The sequence below is a fragment of the Aulonocara stuartgranti genome (genome assembly GCF_965226115.1).
Source record: "Aulonocara stuartgranti genome assembly, chromosome: 11".
Lineage (NCBI taxonomy): Eukaryota > Metazoa > Chordata > Actinopteri > Cichliformes > Cichlidae > Aulonocara > Aulonocara stuartgranti.
This window is the reverse complement of record NC_138947.1, coordinates 19041324-19060707: the sequence shown is the minus strand read 5'-3', so window position 1 is coordinate 19060707 and position 19384 is coordinate 19041324. Positions and strand designations below refer to the sequence as shown.

The following is a 19384-nucleotide window of genomic DNA, read 5'->3' as shown; positions in this document are numbered from 1 at the left end:
TGGTTCTGCTGGAGGTTTCTTCCTGTTAAAAGGGAGTTTTTCCTTCCCACTGTCGCCAAAGTGCTTGCTCATAGGGGGTCATATGATTGTTGGGTTTTTCTCTGTATCTATGAAGCGCCTTGAGGTGACTTTTGTTGTGATTTGGCGCTATATAAATAAAATTGAATTGAAATTGAATTGAATCTCGATGTTGTATTCATTATGTTTGAGGCCATATATTCATCAGCACTGTGCAAAGACTATAGGAGCCCAGGGTTTTAATGACCTCATATGATCACTGAAAAAAGAATTAAGGTTAAAGTTGGCATTGGTTTCACTTAGCAGACAAAGATGTCAGGTTGTAAGTTTTATGAAATTCATTTCAGTTTTATTTAAATAGCGCAAAGTCACAATGGTTACCTCAGAGAACTCTATATTACAGAGAACCCCCCCAAAATGAGCATGCACTTGGTGACAGTGGGAAGAAAAAACTCCATTTTAACAGGAAGAAATCTTCGCCACAGTTCCCAGACATGTATTGTTGTTCATTTCCTTTTGTGTACAGTATACACACCGTATGGGAGAAAACTTCAGTCTGCCATGTTGAATCATTACGTGTAAATAATAAAATGCTAAACACTTTTATGTTTGACATTTAAAGATGTGCTGCCGTCATCTTCTTTTGAACTGAGGTCAGGTGACTGACTTCACCAATCAGGTGCATTCCACTTACTGTCCCTAAATGCTCATTTTAGCTGCACATTAAACATAATTTTCCTACTGCTTGGTTGTTTAAAAAAAAAAAAAGAGTGCATTAAAATGACTATATTGTTTGGCTTCAAACAGAGTTTGATTAAGCACTTTAAGAGCCACAAAAATCAAATCATTTCCCTTAAATTAGCATATTCAACAGTCAAACAATACAGCATTGAATAAACAGATAAATGTTCAAAAGAAATGTAAATGCAAAAACAGTAAAGCTGCAAAGTACATAAACCATTTAGAGACCAAAAAATATTCACTGTGATTAACATCCCTCTTATGGACAATATTTGATCATTTGATTACCAAGTATTGTTGGCTTGTTGTGCAAGCCTGTGCTTTAAAACTCAGTCCTGGAGGCATTGTTATGCTCATTATGAAGCACATGTGTGGGGTTATTAGTGATGGCTTGGCTTTTACTGTGTACTTGTTTGTTTGTTTGTTTGTTTGTTTGTTTGTTTATAGAGCTCTATCAGGGATCTTTGGGTTCTTATAATAAATGTAAAGCTGGTGTTAGTTGTTCTTTTAGCCTGTTCTTGTCTTTCTGGAGCAACAAATGAAAGAAATGCAAGCATGCATTAAATAGAGGAGGTGAAATATGTTATAATTACTCTCTCATCTACCCCGCTGAGAAAACCCGTACAACCACCGATGAGCCTGCTTAATAATATCTGTGTTCTCAGTAAACTTTCATTTCTCTTCACATATACCACACAAATATGTGTATGTCTTCACAGTTTCACAGCATTCATTAAAAATAGTCCCCTCCCAGAAAATGGGTTTAAGGAGCCTATCATTGCTTTTGTCAGTCATCAGCAGATTTTACTACATGGCTTTATGGTTTTTTCCGTAACCGCTGCAGCACTACATGAATTTTGTTTTTTTAAAGCACAGTGTGTCCTGCTGCTCAGATACTCCTCTGTATACTAACAAAGGTTTGCTGCCTCTACCATCCCTCTCTCTTCACTACTCTTTCAGCCGTGGAGCTCTTCTCTGATCCACACTGCAGCTCTACAAACTCTACAAGGAATACAAACGTGCAGAGACAGATGGGACACTTCTGGCTAAACCTGAACACTTCTATTGTCCTTGAATCATTTGGAGTGTCACTGAAAGTATTTGACTACATGTTATCTGCTATACTTAGGTATTAGAAAAGGAGGTGAGACTGGGGTAGCCAGGTGCTGTGCACACATTCAGCAGCAAAGCATTTTAAGAGAAAGAGAATCAAACGCAGCTTCTCAGCCAACACTTTTTTGGATTTTCATTCTCATTGACCTTGTTCTAACTTTTGCATTTGTCATCCTCCGCCTCCTACTCCTGTCTTTGCTCTCTAGGTCGAATCAAAGCTCCTTTTCCTCCCACAAATGTCCACGCCTGCGAGGTGAGCGACACCTACGTGGTGCTGAGCTGGACCGAGCCTGAACCCAGAGGCAGGGAGCCGCTCACCTTCTACGTGGAGCGGGTCAGTCACGGCACATAAATATTCATATTACAACAACTTAGAAGACTCTGATTGGCTGCAGGCCTCCCCGAGGGTCTTGGTTAAACTTCTTTCATCTTATGAGCTCATAAGTGAAGTTTTAGTGCATCTACTAAAAATCATTTTTAGATCAATCACATCTGAACATAATTTAAACTTGGAGAAACATCTCCAATCTTTGTAGCAGCCAGTAGAAAATCTCCTCACAGCGACTTGAAACTGGTCACTATAACATATCAGAGGTTTATTATCAAGCTGATTTGTTTTGATCCGCTATTTGAAAAAGTGGCCTGCTCTGGGAGTCAGGGTTAATCTGAAGTCATGTGATATGTTGTCTGAAGAACTGCAAACTAAAATCGCAATGATAACTGTTCATGCCAGAAGAGGAGAAAAACTGAAAGATGAGGATATCATGATTAGATTTTAGATTTCTAAGATGGCTGGATAATTGAGATAAACTTATACAGTTTAATTACAAATCTGAGAAATGAGACTGATTACCTTCTGTGAAGTTTTACAAATTGGCTTTTATTTCATTTTAAAAAGACCTGCCTCTGAATTAAAAATATATGCATATGTGGGAAATGGACAGCAGTAAAATGTTAAACATTCATTTGAGCCGAAGCTCCTTAACTCCATAATTATAGATTAAGAAAATGTAATGGGCCTGTGTAAGTTGAAAACCCAGCAGAATTTTCACCAGAGTCTGCAGCTTCTGCACTTTACGAAGCAGTATATCATGTTTCAGCTAATTGCTTCCATTTTACTGCAGCTTTAGTGTTTTGGTTCAGTCTCGAGTCACATAGCATCACACATCATTGTTGCCTGCAGCATGCATACAGCTGTTTTTAGCAACAATAGACTTGATGTACTTTACCTACTCTGTACCAAACAGAATACAATGATTGCATCTAGCTGGCAACCACAGTATTCAGCAACTTAAAACCTCAGCAGACGACAGAGCAGTGATTTTTATACCTTCAGGTTTCCAACAAAAGTTTCATGTTGCTCTGTAGATGCTGGATTAATAGTTCCATCTTAAGGAAGCGATGATCCAGAAAACATCTACACCTTTAAGATTTCTGAACAAACACGCACCTACTATGGTAAAAGACATTAAAAAATATCTACATTTAAATTACAATTAGATATAAACTCACCTGGCTACTCTGCTAAGTAAATCTTTTCAAGTTCATATATCTACGTTTATCACATTGCAGCATCTAAATGCATTTAGATGCTCGCAATCACAGAATTGGGAAGAAAGGGAATTTAAGTGACTTTAAACATGGAATAGTTGTTGTCACAAGATGGGCTGGTGTAAGTATTATAGAAAGTGCAAATCTACTTGGATTTTCACACAAAACCAGCCCAGTTGTTTAAAGAGAATGGTCTGAAGAAAAAAAAGAAAATGTCTAGTAAGTGTCAATTCTCTGTGTGGAAATATCCTGTTGATGCCAGAGGCCAGAAGACATTGGCTGAAACTCACAGCAAGGCAACAGAAATTCAAATAACCATTCCCTATAACCAAGTTATGCAGAAGAGCTTCTCTGAACAATCAATATGTCAGACCTTGAAGCACATTGGCTACATCAGCAGAAGACCACATGGTGTGGTGCTTCTTAGCAGCACATGTCTATCACTCTATGACCACAGTGTACACATTTTCACAATGCTCATGCCATCTAAACTGGGTTCTTTAATACTACAGTGAGTTAAATGGCTGTGCTTTGAATCATGGATGTGTTGCTGATAAACTGCAGCATCTGTGTGATGCTATCACGTCAATATGGATCAAACTCTGTTACAGTATGCAGCAACACACTGTATGAATTCACAAAGAGGACCCAAAATGCAGACACCAGGGAACGTGGAACAAACCTTTAATGTTGACAGAAAGCGAGCCGTTTATTCAAGTTGGTAAAACATTACAAAACAAAAGGCAGACGTGAAACTAAACTGGGGAAACTAAAGATAAACATAAAACAACCAAAACATGAAACCTGACTTGGATACAAAGATACCTGGGGCCCGTTCTTCGTACGTCGCTTACTACATCCAAGATCAAATCATCGCGCTAACCGTGAGTTCGCTAATCCGGTTCGCCGAACACACCTGCTGTTGACGATTAGTACAGCTGGATGAAGTAATGTGAGATCACTGGGTGTCGTAAAAGGGGCTACGCATCGATAGTAGAAACATTGATCGGCAACCCTCTGATTGGTCGGCGAAAATGTCGAAGGAGCGCGCTCAGCTCGGTATTTTTCGGCAGCAGAGCAAGAACTCTTGATTGAGGGATTTCAGGAGTTTCAGAGTTTAATTAAAACGCAAGGGAACACTGCAAAGGCTGCAAAAGCAAGGAGAGAGGGCTGGCAGAAAGTTGCTGACAAATTAAACTCGTAAGTAATTTAATAATAACAATAATAATAATGGAGTGGATTGATATAGCGCTTTTCAAGGCACCCAAAGCGCATGACAATGCCACTATTCAGTCACTCTCACATTCACACACTGGTGGAGGCAGCTACGGTTGTAGCCACAGCTGCCCTGGGGCAGACTGACAGAAGCCAGGCTGCCATATCGCGCCATCGGCCCCTCTGGCCAACACCAGTAGGCGGTAGGGTAGATTTATCATATCACACTATATTACCCAATATTATATTACATTATATTATATTATAATATGTTATATTATATCCCCTTTCACATTAGAGCCACAACAGGACCCACTAGAACATGGGAACAAGTAAAAGTGAAATATAAGAATATTCTACAGAATGGTAATATTTATCACTTATATTGCTTTTAGTCTCTTGGAAAGAGACCCTGGAATAATCTGTTTGTTTGTTCATAACAGCAACCAAGAAAAGGGCAGAGCACAAAAAGACAGGTGGTGGTCCTGCACCCCCTCGTCAACAAGTTGGTTAAGTAAATAATACCCTCACAGGAATATCGATATCTCTCAATGAGCACACTGTCGCGCTGAGCTAAAGGATCCTGTCTATCCCGCAATATACGCTGAATTCTGGGGACTCTCCTCATCAATCTTGCACCTTCCGCAATGGGTTTCTCGCGTAAACGGACAGGACATGGCTGCGACAGACTTCCCAAATCCACCTTCACTTTTATAGCCGTGGTCTCTCATCTTGATTACACGAAGTAATTTACAATTACTACTCTGAAATATGAATTACATCTGAAATAATCAAATACATGTAATAGAATGTTAATAGTACATTTCCCTTTTTTAGGGAATGACCTGTATGTATCTGTGTGACATCAATAAAAGGATCAAGTGCTGCATTATCTTTAGTTACACTGATGTTATTTATTTATGGTGAAACAGTGGTGGAATATCGCTGTTGCTTTTGTATAAATGAAGCGGACATACCTGCGTGGCCGCGATCTAATCCTGTTTACATAAAGTAAACCTGCTCCCGAGCAGGTTTACGCTTACGGCTCTGTTGCTATGACAGCAAGTCCCAGATGAGCTTCGGGGAACCGAACGATCCAAGATCACGCGAAATCGTCAACAATCTAATCCAGCTAACTTACTTAGCGAGGTACGAAGAATGGGCCCCAGGAATATGGAAACATGGCACAAAAGACAACACATGACCTGACAATGAATGAACAGAAACACACAGACTAAATACACACAAGGGCGATTAGGGGATGTGGAAACACACGGGGAAACAGCTGACACTAATCTGACATAACGAGACAAAGGAAGCACACTGACATAGGACACGGACCTTCAAAATAAAACAGGAAACATGAGACGCAGACATAGCAATGCAAACTTGACACATAAGACACACAGCATGAAACACATAAAGGGTGAGAGAAACTTAAATACAGGGGTAGAAAAACACAAAGAGAATCTAATAAACAAGTGTACTTAGTTAACCTAAAGAACTTAAACATAAACATCAAAATAAACTAAAACTTAAAACGCTAGTTCAGTAGACCCAGGAACGTGACAAAATCTCTGAGGAATCTTTCCAGTACCTTGTTGAATTCGAGTCACAAAGACCTGAGACACTTCTGAAGGCGAATGGGCTCCAATCCAAGTTTCTTATGTATATAATGCTCTCTCATATATGAATATTTACACGTATCCAGCTAACCACAGTTGCAATTAGTAATACCTTCACATCCAGTGAACACAAGAATCAGTGTTCTTGCATCAGTACTTCCCCCTTGTTTTGTTTGGGAAGTCCGGAGCTGGAACGTGAGTCAAATTAACAGCAGGCTGCTGACAACAGCACTAATTAAACAGACAGAAGGAGAAGAAATACACACCCACATATACTGCGGTGTTGTCAGTTTAACTGAAACTTTACCATCTTATTAAAAACAAGCAGACCTTGATGTTGCTCTTACATGCCACATATTCTGGCATCAGGAGTTGTGTTTTTTTTTTTTTTGCTTGCATGCAGAGATTTTTTCTAGTGATTGGTTGTTGGCTGGATGTGTTATCTAAAAGGCTTTGTTTGGTTTAAAATTAGTCATGCATCTAATCCAGCAACCTTTTTTTTAAAAAAAATTTTCAGAGGCATTATCGGGGATGTCAAAAAAGTTTTCTCCAACATATTGGAGTGTGTGGACAGCCCCTGGCCTTTACAATAGTAGGAGGCCTAAAGGCTCTCTAATATCAGCCCAGGCACTGAACAGCTTCTAGCTCCAATAATCAAAAAAACTGCTACAGGAAATAGATCTTTATTGAAGCTTTATAAGTTACTGAGGTAATAAAACTGTCAAATCTGTCACAGGCATCTGAAATTACTAAAAGTCTACAGCTTCACTTCCTCTTATATAATGAAGAGAACATTCAAATATCATATTCGCCCTTGAGCAAGCACTTTATAATCACTGATCTCTGGGAACATACCCGTTTCTCACCGGAGACTTGGGGAAAGAAATGATGGCAATACAGAGCAGGACAACAGCTACGTTAATGTAGCCTATAATGTAGACACTGCATGATGATGGCTAATTGACAAAGATGAAAAGGAAAAAAATTCAAGATGACAAACTGGCGGTCTACAATTTGCATACCTACCCATCTGTCTTCTTTTTAACTTTTTCCTGGCATATTGTTCCTTTTTTCATATTTCTGCCTTTCTAAATCAAAGTATCACTGTCTGTCACTCCAAACTGTGCAGATTGAATCCACCTGCATATTTTAAGGATCCTGAATTATGAAGATGTCCTTGAGATAGACAGCACTTTGGAAATTAATCTAATTCCCCACCTGTTTCAGTCCCTGACAGGAAAAAACAGCTGGGAGATGGTGAGTCTGGACATGGTGGTAAACTCTCCCAGGTTCCCAGTATTTGACCTGGTGAAGGGCAAGCAGTACTACTTCAGAGTGCGTTCAGTCAACAAGTATGGTGTCAGTGATCCCTCTGAGCCGAGCACACCGATCTCCCTCGGAAAGGCACAAGGTGAGATTAAATATGTTATGTACCGGTAGCCATTTATTACTCTGCCTCTTGTAAAGGTCACTTAGATTTTAAAGAGTGCCGTCATTGTTCAGCATTTCCACACTGAACTGTATTTCTCCTACTCTACATGTTCACTCATACAGTAATTTACAAGAGAAATGATGTGGCTATATTTATCTCGGTTTTCAGTGGTTTAATAGATTATCTGGATTTCTTATTGAGAACAGATCACAGTACAATATTGAGGGCTCGATAGGAATAATTTATCAACCATATAATTATCATTTTAAATAAATGACAGTATGAGACGTATCTTATGGGTCTAATAACATTACCATAACACACAAATCCTTGTCTGTGTTGTTAGTGTCTTTGGCCACTGACTTCGCATGTTGGCGCACAGATACTTCTCGGGCCCCTGCTGGTTCTTATCGGTATCTGATGTTGTTGCATGGTCAAGTTGCCTAGCAACCACTTAGCATCAGGATAAAATGAGGCGTTCTGTTTCTAGCACTTAGACTCATTATAAAAGCATTGGATCCTTTTTTGTCTGACCAGAATAACATTTAATTTATATCTACAAAACTACAAAACATTTTGCATTATATATAATATAACGTCATTAAGTTGCCTAGAACACATCTATGTGGGGGGGGGTAACATACATGCCTACCAATGACCTAAAATGACCTATTTTTAGCATATAAGCAATACCTACCTGCCATTTTTACTTTTCTCAATGTGATTGAATGTATCAATTCAACAACACAGCACAAGCAAGCCAAACAACAATACTGAAACATGGCCATGCACTACTTTTTTATTTTAACAGAAAAAAAACTGAAATTAGTGCTAAGGTTTTTATTTTCATTCCTTCAGTGCTTGGTTCATAGAATTCGTGAAAGTTTCTTGCAAAAAAAAAGTAAAGTTTTCAGTAAGTGGTTCTGAACAACTTTGTATGTACCCTTGTGCGCTAACAAATGTGTTGAGTGCATTTTCTTCCTCTTAAAATATTTAGTTCAGTGGAATGTTCCCAAAATTTGGAGGTACCCCCAGTGGAGGTGGAACAAAGTAAAGCGGTGTTTTTGATAACCTCTAAGGTTTCCCACATATGAAATGGATTATTGTATAAAAAAAAAACATTTCATTGCAAAGTGGCAGATGTTTTGGAACAACCCATAAATAAAAGAGAAAAAGAGAAAAGGGGTCCTCTACATGTCTGAAAATCAGAATGTGAATATCTTGATGCACAACAATAGGTATAATTTTATATTGTACCTATATATGAATATATGATGAGTCTATTCATTTACTTTTTGGCAGACCTGCCCCAGAAACACCGACCAGGGTTGGCTGGGCAGATATCACTTGTTAAATCCAAGAATATGTGATATGTAACTGTAGCAGTAAAAAGTAATGATATTGTAAGTCCACGTAAAATAATATTTCTCTGCCTTATATACCAGTAGTGTGTTTTCTTTCCTTTTAAGGGTAGATTTTTTACAGTTATTACTATGCACCCTATAGAATCCAGTGTTTTATGTGCAGAAAACTGCCAGTAGCTACTGGGAAAAACAAAAGTCATCTTCCTTTTTTGGTTGCACAGTGATTTTTCATTTTCCCAGAAGATTTCATACCCAGTGGCTTAAAGCTGCATGGTGAAAGCAAGGTTTAGAACCAGTCTAAACACCAGGGGTGCCAGTGTTATATTATGAAACCAGAAGTTAAATTATAATAAGTCCTTCCATCTCCTACCTCTTATCCAGTTCAGGGTTGTGTGGTAGTTTATCCCAGCTGACGTGGGGCAAGAGGCAGGGTACGCTCTCGACAGGTTGGTTATCAGAGAGATAAGGAGAGACAACCATTCATGATCACGCCTTTGGCCAGTGTTAGAATCACCCAGAGAGAGCCCACACAGGCATTTCTAGGACCTGTAGATCAAGTGTAGGTGTGTGTGAGTGCATGTGTGTATACACAAGACAAACAAGACAGGGAAGCAATGATAGAGTCCTTGAATTATAATGCTACTCTAGATTATTTCAGTATAGAAAACAACAAAGTTACTTCAAGCTCTACTGTGGGCCAACTCCTGAGGAGATTATTGACAGAAAAATAGGTGTTTTCTATCTTGTAGTCAGTTTTCCTTTTACCATTTTAAGTTTCGTGGTTTTAGTTGATATTTTTTTTGTTTATTATCTGATTCCCACCAGCTGTGCCAGTTCCACCTCACTCTGTCATGGCAATTAGAGACACAGACACCTCTGTGCTGGTGCAGTGGCAAGAGCCCAAAGACAAAAACGGCATCCTGGGATATTATCTGTACTACAGTGAAGCTGGCAAACACAACTGGAAGACAGTTAACAACAAGCCCTTTGCTAAAAACAGGTATGTGGGTAAAATGTTAGTATGAATAAAATTAAGTTATAGTGACAGTCAAAATGATCTCATTTCATAGGCCATTTCCAGATAATTACAAGTGATATGCATGATAAATAAAGGTTATTATAGTTAACAAAAACTAATATTAAAACTCACAGTGGATATAAAAAGAAATTGAATTAAATTAAAATAAAACACAAACTTTTTAAGTGTAAACAGATGTTTCTTTAATTTAGCAGAAACACTGAAAATAACATCAATATTACTTTCAGATTTCTTTAGTCTTACTTTTAGCATTGGTCAAATTTGTTATGACAGCTTGTCTGGTGAGCCTTTGATGGGAATATTTATTGAGGCTTTAGACACCTAAGAGACTGCTTTCAAAAAGTTCTTTCTTTTCATTTTACATCTATAGTAATTGTTCTAAATCCTGCCTCTGGCCCACCTCACATGAATACTTAAAAAGACTAAAACTACACTGAAATTAGACTACAACTAAGTATGTTCAAACTGCAAAAGCTAACTGAAATCAGCAAATCAACTCTGGAAATGAACTGAATTAAAAACATAAAGTCAAAAAGAAATAGAAATGAATATCATAGAAAATGCACAACTGCAATATATGTGATTTGAACATAATCTCTCCTCAGGTTTACAGTCCATGGCCTCAAGACTCGGAAGGACTACGTGTTTAGAGTAAAGTGTGTGAGCCGAGCAGGAAACAGCAGCTATTCAGATGAGTCTCAACCCATCATGGTCAAATCAGCCATTCGTAAGCATGCCTGCCAGACAAAAACATAAAATACTAAATATTTTGTAAATATTTTGTAATTCTGTTATTGAGCATCTAACTCAGAGCACTCACACTATATTATAATGTTTAAATGGCAGTGAGTGCTGAGTATGTTCAGGGGTTTCTTTGGTATACAGTTGTGATATGCATATGCTAATCATAGGCATGAATGTCATAATAATTTGGAGATTTTAATGATTTCTTTTAACATCTGACATAATTCAACCTGGATATTTGACCACTCTTTTTGGCAGAATTGGTGGAGTTTAAATTGGTTGGCTTCTTGGTTTTTAAGTGGAGTTCACAAATTTTTAATAGGGTTGAGGCCAGGGTTTTGAGAAGGCCGTTAGTGAAGTGTAAAGTTAGCCTAAGGGCAGCTACACATTTCAGTTGATCTTCAAGGTGTTGATTTTAGAGCAGGGTTTTCTGTCTTAGTCAACATCCTCTCCATGGTGATGTAGACCTCCAGCAGTGCCAGCTCCTGTGGCTTGAGACTCGGTGGCTCCTGGGTTGTCTTGAACATCCCAATCAGTTTGAGTCTTCTTCCAAGCAAAGTGATGATTCATCCAAATGAGTTGTACTTATGTACAGTTGTTTTTACTGATAATCTTAGAATCTGTTGCAGTTGTTTACAAATGGCTCCTTCACAACTTGTTTAAATCTGCAATTCTGCTTAGATCTTCACTGAAATCCTCAGATTTCCCCATGGATCTGATCGGTCAATTGAATAAGTGCCGTCTAATAAATCATTTTCAATGTTAGAAAAGAGAAACTGCCAGCTGAAGTCAATCAAGATCAATAACGTGAAGTTAATCGGCCTTTGTATTGTCATTTAAAAAGACACTGTAGAACCTTCAGCACCACTTATTAAAAGATTTAAGTGAATGTATGTGTATTTTTCAGCCTCTATGTATAATTTTGACCATATGTGGATTATAGAAAATCCAAAACAAATTCAAACTTCTGCCCTCAGTTATTAAAGTTCTACGCTGTGAAAACACTCCACTCTGGATTTCTTTGACCTGGTCAATCATTAAAACACCAAATTATCATGACATTCATGCCCATAATGTGTGTTTGTAAACTTCTCATCACAGTTAAATTTTTTTTTTTTTTTGCTTTTTCTCAGCTTTCACTCAGTCTTGGTGGAATGGGTTTTTGTTTTTCACTGGTAGTTTTCATTTGCAGCCTCACGAGTCCTCCCCGTTAATGCATATGCACTGTAAAGCAGGACAATGAAAGGCTTCCAACATTCACCCTACATTTGTTATTTGGTGTCCTCCACATAGTTGCAGCATTTTAGGTAGTGCAAAATCATTTTTAGGAAATATTTAACAAAGAAGGCAGAGAAATCAAAGCTTGCATTAATATAGCACATCACTGTTCACTGCTCTTGTTATCATATCTAACGGAAATTGTGATCCTGTCACATAACAGTCTATATGTTTTGTCAAGTAAGCTCTACCAAATGACTAATCCGGTAGAGACTGACTATACATGAAAAGCCACTGACCCTTCTTGCAGTCTCAGATAATATGCTTTCTGCAGCCTGCAGTATAGTAGAGTTATGACTCATTTCGCTTGGCACTCACTGTCAGAATAATCTCACATCTATTCTGCTACTCTACCATTACCTGTGGGATAATAGCTTGAATCCAATTCTTTGTGAGGAATGCATTTTTGTCAAATAGAATATGAGGTGAATATTTATTTCGTTATCATTGGAGAAAGTCTAATGTAGGCCTAGAGTTGTGAGATTGAAAATTTGGACAGAAGCTGTTGTCGGCCAGAGAGTTATTGGCATTTTTTGGTCTATTTAGCAAGAAGGAGTGCCTGCTGAGACTTTCTCATCTATATGTATTTTTTTCCCCAATTCCTTCTGCTTGTCCAGATGTTCCTTCTGCTCCCTCTGCCATCGTCCTTCTGCTATGCACTGGGTCAGAGATGGTTTTGGGCTGGAGGGCTCCGTTCTCTGACGGGGGAAGCCCTGTACGTGGCTACTATCTGGACCAGAAGGAAAAGGGCATGGAAATATGGAGAGAGGTCAACGTCAAACCTGTCAAAGAGCGCCAGTTCAAGGTGGGTAATACTGAAAGTTTTGGACCATTTCTCTGAAATTTAAGTGCTGACTTAGGTGATGGTCTGGTTACAGTTACAGACACAGGCACAGTTTTGGGATTTCAGTGAAATGTCTGCTGTCAACCAGACTGGCACAGAAAGCAGAGCAGACTTTGCAATGCAGTTTTTAAAGAGACCATTTTTCTCCATTTAAAATGATAAGTTAACATTAGAAATTCTTTATTTAACCCATTTTGTATAGCGCTTTTCTACTCTACCAGAGCACTCACTAACCCATTCATCTCAACATTTTATTCCACACTTAGATGGATGCATCCGAGTGCAAGTTGGTGTTAGTATCTTGCTCAAGGATAGTTGGCATACAGCCTGAAGCAGCCAGGGATCAAACTAGCAACCTTCCAATGCATAGACGCATCAGTCTGTTAGGTAAGGGGTGCGGCTGCTGCCTGTCCAGCAAGTGCTGTGGAGGGTGGTCAGCACTATCCATGATGGAGAGCAGTTTGTTCAGTGACCTCGTCACCACCACAGCCTTAAAAGTGTCCAGTTTACAGCCAGTCACAGAGTCGGTCTTCCTGATCAGTTTAGTCAGTCTGTTGTTGTCACCAGGTTTTACGATGCTTCTCTAGCAGACCACAGTTAAGCAGACTGCACTTTCCACAGCTGACTGATCTCCAATATTTTGCTGTACATGTTGAAGGATCTCAACTTCCTTGGGAAATAGAGCTCATCCCCTTTTTATAGTCAATTGCTGTGTACAGTTGTAATTTTTTTAAATTAGAAAAATGTCAAACTGTTTGGATGGATTGCTTTTAAAAATGTCAAGACATCGGCGTCCTCTTTAGCATGCGGCACGATTTAGCACCAAGATTGGTTCAACACTGATTCCAGTCTTGTCTGTGCTAATTAGCAGCTAAGACAGTAAGCCTAGAGCTTTAAGGTAGAATGCCAACATGGTAAAACGTGTACCTGCAAAACAGCAGGCTGGTATTGTTTTCATTGTTGTTATTATGATATATTCATACAGTCATCAAACATTGTACAGTTAGTATGGACAGCATAAACAATACAAAAGTGCTAGCGTTATGCAGTGTTTCCTTATGTCAGCAGAAAATAAGTTTGCATGTTTTCCACTTACTGACAGCAGCCGAAAAACAAAAAACATGCTGTTATACTTTGGATGAAAATAAAAAAAAAGAATAAGTGCACGGAGAGATTTCTAGTCACTTGCTAGTCCTTGAATTAAGGACTTTTATAATAATAACAATAATAAAAGTTATTTCTGGATTTTGCAGTTGCCTCTAAATAATGGCAATAACGGCCAAAGCTCCCTCATCCGCACTGGCTGTGTCACTAGGCAACAAGCAGTGTCCATGGAGACCCAGAGGAAAGTTAAATCTTTAACCTGTCTCAGAGAGATTACAGGTGCTCTGTAATTAGACATTGTGCAAATGTGTTATGTGCGAGTGGCTGTTTTTAGCTCCTGGGAAAAACAAAGACAAAGCCAATTAGAACGAAAATGACTGTGCCACCATAAATCAAGATTAGACCCGCGTGTTGCAAAGTGCAGACTTTTGAGGATTGGAGACCCCTTTTGCTGAAGAAGAAACCCTGTGATGAGAACATGCAGCGCCCCCTTTTGGACTAAACAAGCCTTTTCAACATTGCATCTTCAAGAAGCACAGAATCGGCGTGAGCCTTCATTTGAATCAAGTTGCTGGCTTCCTGGATGCAAATTAGAGTCATTAGAACATCGATTGTGCTGCAATTTTGAGCTCAGGGCTGCTTTTCTGTCTGGAGCTGTGCTCATGATTTTGGTTTGGAAGCTTCTTTGCTTTAGCTGTCACAAAGGACCATCAGGAGCCCATTTTAGAAGACAAAAACAGACTTTAACCTCCTGTTTTTCTCTCACTTAACTAAAACGAGTACACAGATTGCTCACTTAAGTAGAAGTATCAATCAAATACTGTGCAACTACTGTAACAAGTGAAAGTTCTTCATATAAAATCCTACTTACAGTACAGAAGTATTATCATATGCATATACTTACCAGTTAATAAAAGAAAAAAATCACTTTTTTTCCAGAGCAGATGCTATTTTGAGTGACACATTAACACTGCTTTGTTAAGTCTGATGCATAAATATATATTAATTAATCTTTTGCTGTAGCTTGCTTGTTATAAAGTATAAATCAACTTATACTAACAGGGTTCTCTGTGAGCCTCAAATTGATATTTAAACATAACCATCAAAACTGTCTAGACTGCTTTTTAAGATAAAATGATAAAAATCTGAAACAGTTTTTTATTCTTTCTTTTTTAATGAAATATCTTTCCTAACCTGCAAAATAACAAAACAAAAAAAAACTTCAGATGAATACAGTGGAATAGAAAATATGATATTTTACACCTAAAATGTAGAGAAGCTGCAAAAGAAAAAATATGGATACATTCAAGTCTAGGTGAAGTACAGGTCATGTTTTCAGCCTTTCATCATCCAACCTTGCAGATGCTTTGCTGATAAAACTCTCTATAAAAAAAGGTGTCCCGCTGGAGGATGGAAAATAGTTCTTTAATAATCACATGCATCCTGTTTGCCATCTAGTGGATGAAATTTGCAGTCATTACTTGGGATGGGCTTTATCTCAGTCTAATACCATGATTGTTGCTCCACCTGAGTGTGGTTAGAGCGGGATCGTTAGTTAATAAAGGAACTTGCAGACTGTTGCAGGCTGGATTGTCCAGAGAGCATTCTGGCCATGAGCACAGGGCCCATGCACCATCGTGCACAGGGGTCTGTAGCTTGATGATCCGAGCATGGCAGCAGGTGTCGGGTGGCGTATTTTAGATACAGTGAAGAAAGCTCTCCGTGGTTGTGTCAATTAGTTGCTGGTGGAGAGCTGAAAGTGGAAGCAGAGGTTCACAAGTGTTCACAGCGCCGATAAGGGCCTTAAAGTCTAAGTGGCTGTGAATAGAAAGATCAATGAGGCGATCAATAAGGCTGATTCGCCTGTCTTTCCAAAGCAGAAGTGTCTGGGGACAGGCTGCAGAAAAATGCTGTGGCAGCATCTCCAGAGAAAATATGTCGTAAAATGCCTTCCTGAGTCAAGAGGCTTTAACTGTTCAATGAGGGAGCTTTTTGTCCCTGCTTGATGGGACATCGTATCCATGTTTTCAAGTACTTGGTTTTGATTTATATGAATAAAAGCTTGAATCACTGTTTGTGCCAGATAAATAACACTACACTGATGTTCTTAGAAACAGTATTAAAATAATTTAGAAAATCAATTTAAGGAAAACAAAAACAAATACAGCCTAATGGCAATACTCAAGTAATATGGCAATAATAAATTATGTATTTACCAGTTTCATGACCAGGGAACAGCTTTGCTTTAACAATTGGGAAGATCTGAGTAATATTACAACTCAGTATTACAATAAGGTGCCATAAACTAATAGCAATATTTAATACCGGGGGGGGGATTTAATCACTCTATTACCCCAAGACACAGGTACATTGTGAAGTGTACTGTAAATGTTTCTGCAGGTTTGCAACCTGACAAGCGGACATTTCTACCAATTCCGTGTGTTTGCTGCCAACGTGGTCGGCATCGGGAAACCGTCTGAACCCAGTGAAGCTTTCCTATGTGAGAAGTGGACGATGCCAGAGCCAGGTGAAATTAAATTTCCGTTATGCATGCTTTACTTTTAAAGTGCTTAAATGTTTAAATCATCAATTCTGCACTTTGTTTTGCTTGTCGCTGGTTTATTTATGTGAGCAACCCTTTCACGCATGAATTAGCCCATTGAACAATACACCCCTAACTTAATTAAAGACCCTAAACACTTCTTCCATCACAACACATATAGTTAGTGACCCTTTTTCATATAATACCATTTATATTGGGATACAATGCAAAGGTTGACCATAAATTATTTTTGAAGTGGAAATTAACTGTAACCATGTCATGTTTTTTCAGCAGTCTGTAAACATGTTGATTTTATCTCTGAAGTCAGGCATCTCAACATGGGAGTCAATGGGGACTGAGTCACTTTTGAATCCATTAGTGGAACTGCAGCTATTAGAAGCTTTTTGGACCTGTCTTTGTTATGAACAAAATGTATTCTTTATTTATTTTAAAGAGGATCCAGCTTACTGAAATAAATAACTCTGTTTATATGAAAATGTTAACAAAAGCTTTTGATCAGTGCTCAAATCTATGTTCACTTTCCACAATGTAATTTGCATGTTGCACTGTAACTGTAAGAACTTAAATATTAAAAGTTGTTTGTTACATTTATACACAAATCTGTTTTATCCCCTGAGCTATGTGCCTCCATCAGTACCCTCCTGGCATTCGGTTTCCTCTGTTTGTTGACCCTGGCTCCTGTGACCATCTGAGACCATCCATCAACTTGAGGGCCCATTTATATAAATCAGTGGAAGTGTGTGTGTGGTCACCACACATACATACATATTTTGGTTTCAGAATAAAATGTGCTTATTTGCTTATTGTGCCATTAAAGCGCAGGTCAGTGGTCAAGTGAAAACACAGTATCTACAAAAACAGCCTGTGGTTAGATTCAGTTAGTGGAATTCATTATGTGTTTATCATCTGTGGCTTGTGCTCAAATATTGCTATGGATGGTTGTTGGTATCCCAAAGCAAGACACTGAAAACACTACAGAAAAAGTAGGAAAAAGTCACTGAAGCAATAAATGACTAATGATGGAAATAATGTAGTATCTATCTTTTTGTTAAATGAAATCAGTTAAAGTTTTAGCTTTATGTTTTGACTCATTCTTAATGGAGTAACAATAAATAATAATTTTGTTGTTTTCTTAGTTTTGATTGACGTTGGACTGATGTGTCACCCACAGGCCTATTTAAAGCTGATGGTAGACTCTACCATCAGCTTTGCATGATTCAAAATAACACTTATCTTGTACTTGATGCTGCCTCTCAGTTTATCCTCCATCTGAAACAGGCCAACTCAGCTTCCTTTCAGTCTTGTGATTGGCTGCCCCTTCCAAATAAATGCTTGGACATTTAACAGCTGTGGTACGTGCAGGCCTGAAATGATTATTCTCAATGCAATAAAACAATTCCAAGAGTAGAAAATGTTTTTAGAGCAATCTGAAGCCTGTTGGCTACACTTAATGCAGGAGAGATGCATTTTCAGCGCTGAGCGGTGTCTCCAGGCATTCCCTTTAGGTTACCTAGAGTCCAGAGTCGAGGCTCAGTAGATATCCCAGCCACTCTGACTCTGCTCATATCAGCTTTGTGTGCCATTAATATTGAAAATGGAAAAAGGCGCTCTCAAATGTGCCACTTTTAAAGCGCAGCTCGTTAATCTTGGCAAATGGGCTTTCCTCTGTGCCATTAATGATTTAAAAGTGACCCAAAATCATTAAGCAAATTAGCTACCACATTCTGGGATGAAGTCAGTCGGGGTAGATTAAGGAAAGTCATTGTACTCATTTTGACTTTATTGTTATTTATAGTTTGCTCTGTAATGACTTTCCACTGTGACAAAGACAAGCTGTTTTTGTGTCTGTGCACTTTTACCGAACTTTTCTGGCCTCACATTGTTGCCCTGTGTTCAAAGTCCATGATCTGTTCTCCTCTTTCTCAGGCTGCCCCTACGACCTGGAGATCAGGGAGGTGAGAAACGGCTCCCTGGTGCTCTTATGGGCTGCTCCACTGTATGAAGGACGAAGCCCCGTCACTGGCTATTTGCTCAAAATCAGCCAGGGTGACCAATCAGAGAACTGGACTGCTCTGAGTGAAAAAACTATTTCTGACACGCATTACAAGGTGAGCGAAGTATAAGCATGTTCAAAATTTAATCAGGTGACAGGGCAAGCGATGACGGTGTGGTTTAGCCTATGACTGGATTGTTATCAGTGTAAAAATGATCTCTGACCTCCATACCAGAATTTCATTACTTTGTGAGTCTGGGGGTAAAAATGTTTAAATGATTGTGATGAATTATGACAGTGACTGTTAAATATTTGATGTGTTTCTAATGACATCCAGGTGTCGGGACTTCAGGTGGGTGAGACCTATCGTTTCCGTGTGTCGGCTATCAATGAGGCTGGCGTGGGTCATGCCTCTCTGCCGTCTGAGCCGGTGATAGCTCAGACACAACCAGGTAAGCTTCTAGACAAACTATACAAATTAAAATTCCTATGTGTATGTAATAATAGGAAAACTGCACACTTGTTTGTTGTTTTTGATGAGTTTTTAAAAAGGAACAAAAGATCTTAGCAAAGATCTCAAATTCGTCTGTCAGATATGAAGGAGGAGTCAGGAGATGGTTAACCCAGCTTAGCATTAACACAGGAAACAGGAACAGCTTTAGCTCTATACAACAAAGCAAACAAGTGGATTTCCTAAAAATAAATCAATAAAAATACATTTTATTTTCATTTTATATCCAGCAAAACATGCAGTACTTTA

The 19384-nt window shown here is 38.7% G+C and overlaps 1 protein-coding gene across 3 annotated transcripts in view; it reads left to right on the top strand.

The window, feature by feature from the left end:
- Positions 1-19384, top strand: part of myom3 (myomesin 3) — an 89877-nt gene that overhangs the window by 56015 nt on the left and 14478 nt on the right. For all 3 annotated transcript variants that reach the window (XM_082551380.1, XM_082551381.1, XM_082551382.1), the window contains 8 exons: positions 2079-2206; positions 7491-7674; positions 9885-10059; positions 10704-10825; positions 12738-12925; positions 16469-16595; positions 18558-18739; positions 18962-19076. In XM_082551380.1, coding sequence (XP_082407506.1) covers positions 2079-2206; positions 7491-7674; positions 9885-10059; positions 10704-10825; positions 12738-12925; positions 16469-16595; positions 18558-18739; positions 18962-19076 — 1221 coding nt within the window. The remainder of the gene's footprint in view (positions 1-2078; positions 2207-7490; positions 7675-9884; positions 10060-10703; positions 10826-12737; positions 12926-16468; positions 16596-18557; positions 18740-18961; positions 19077-19384) is intronic.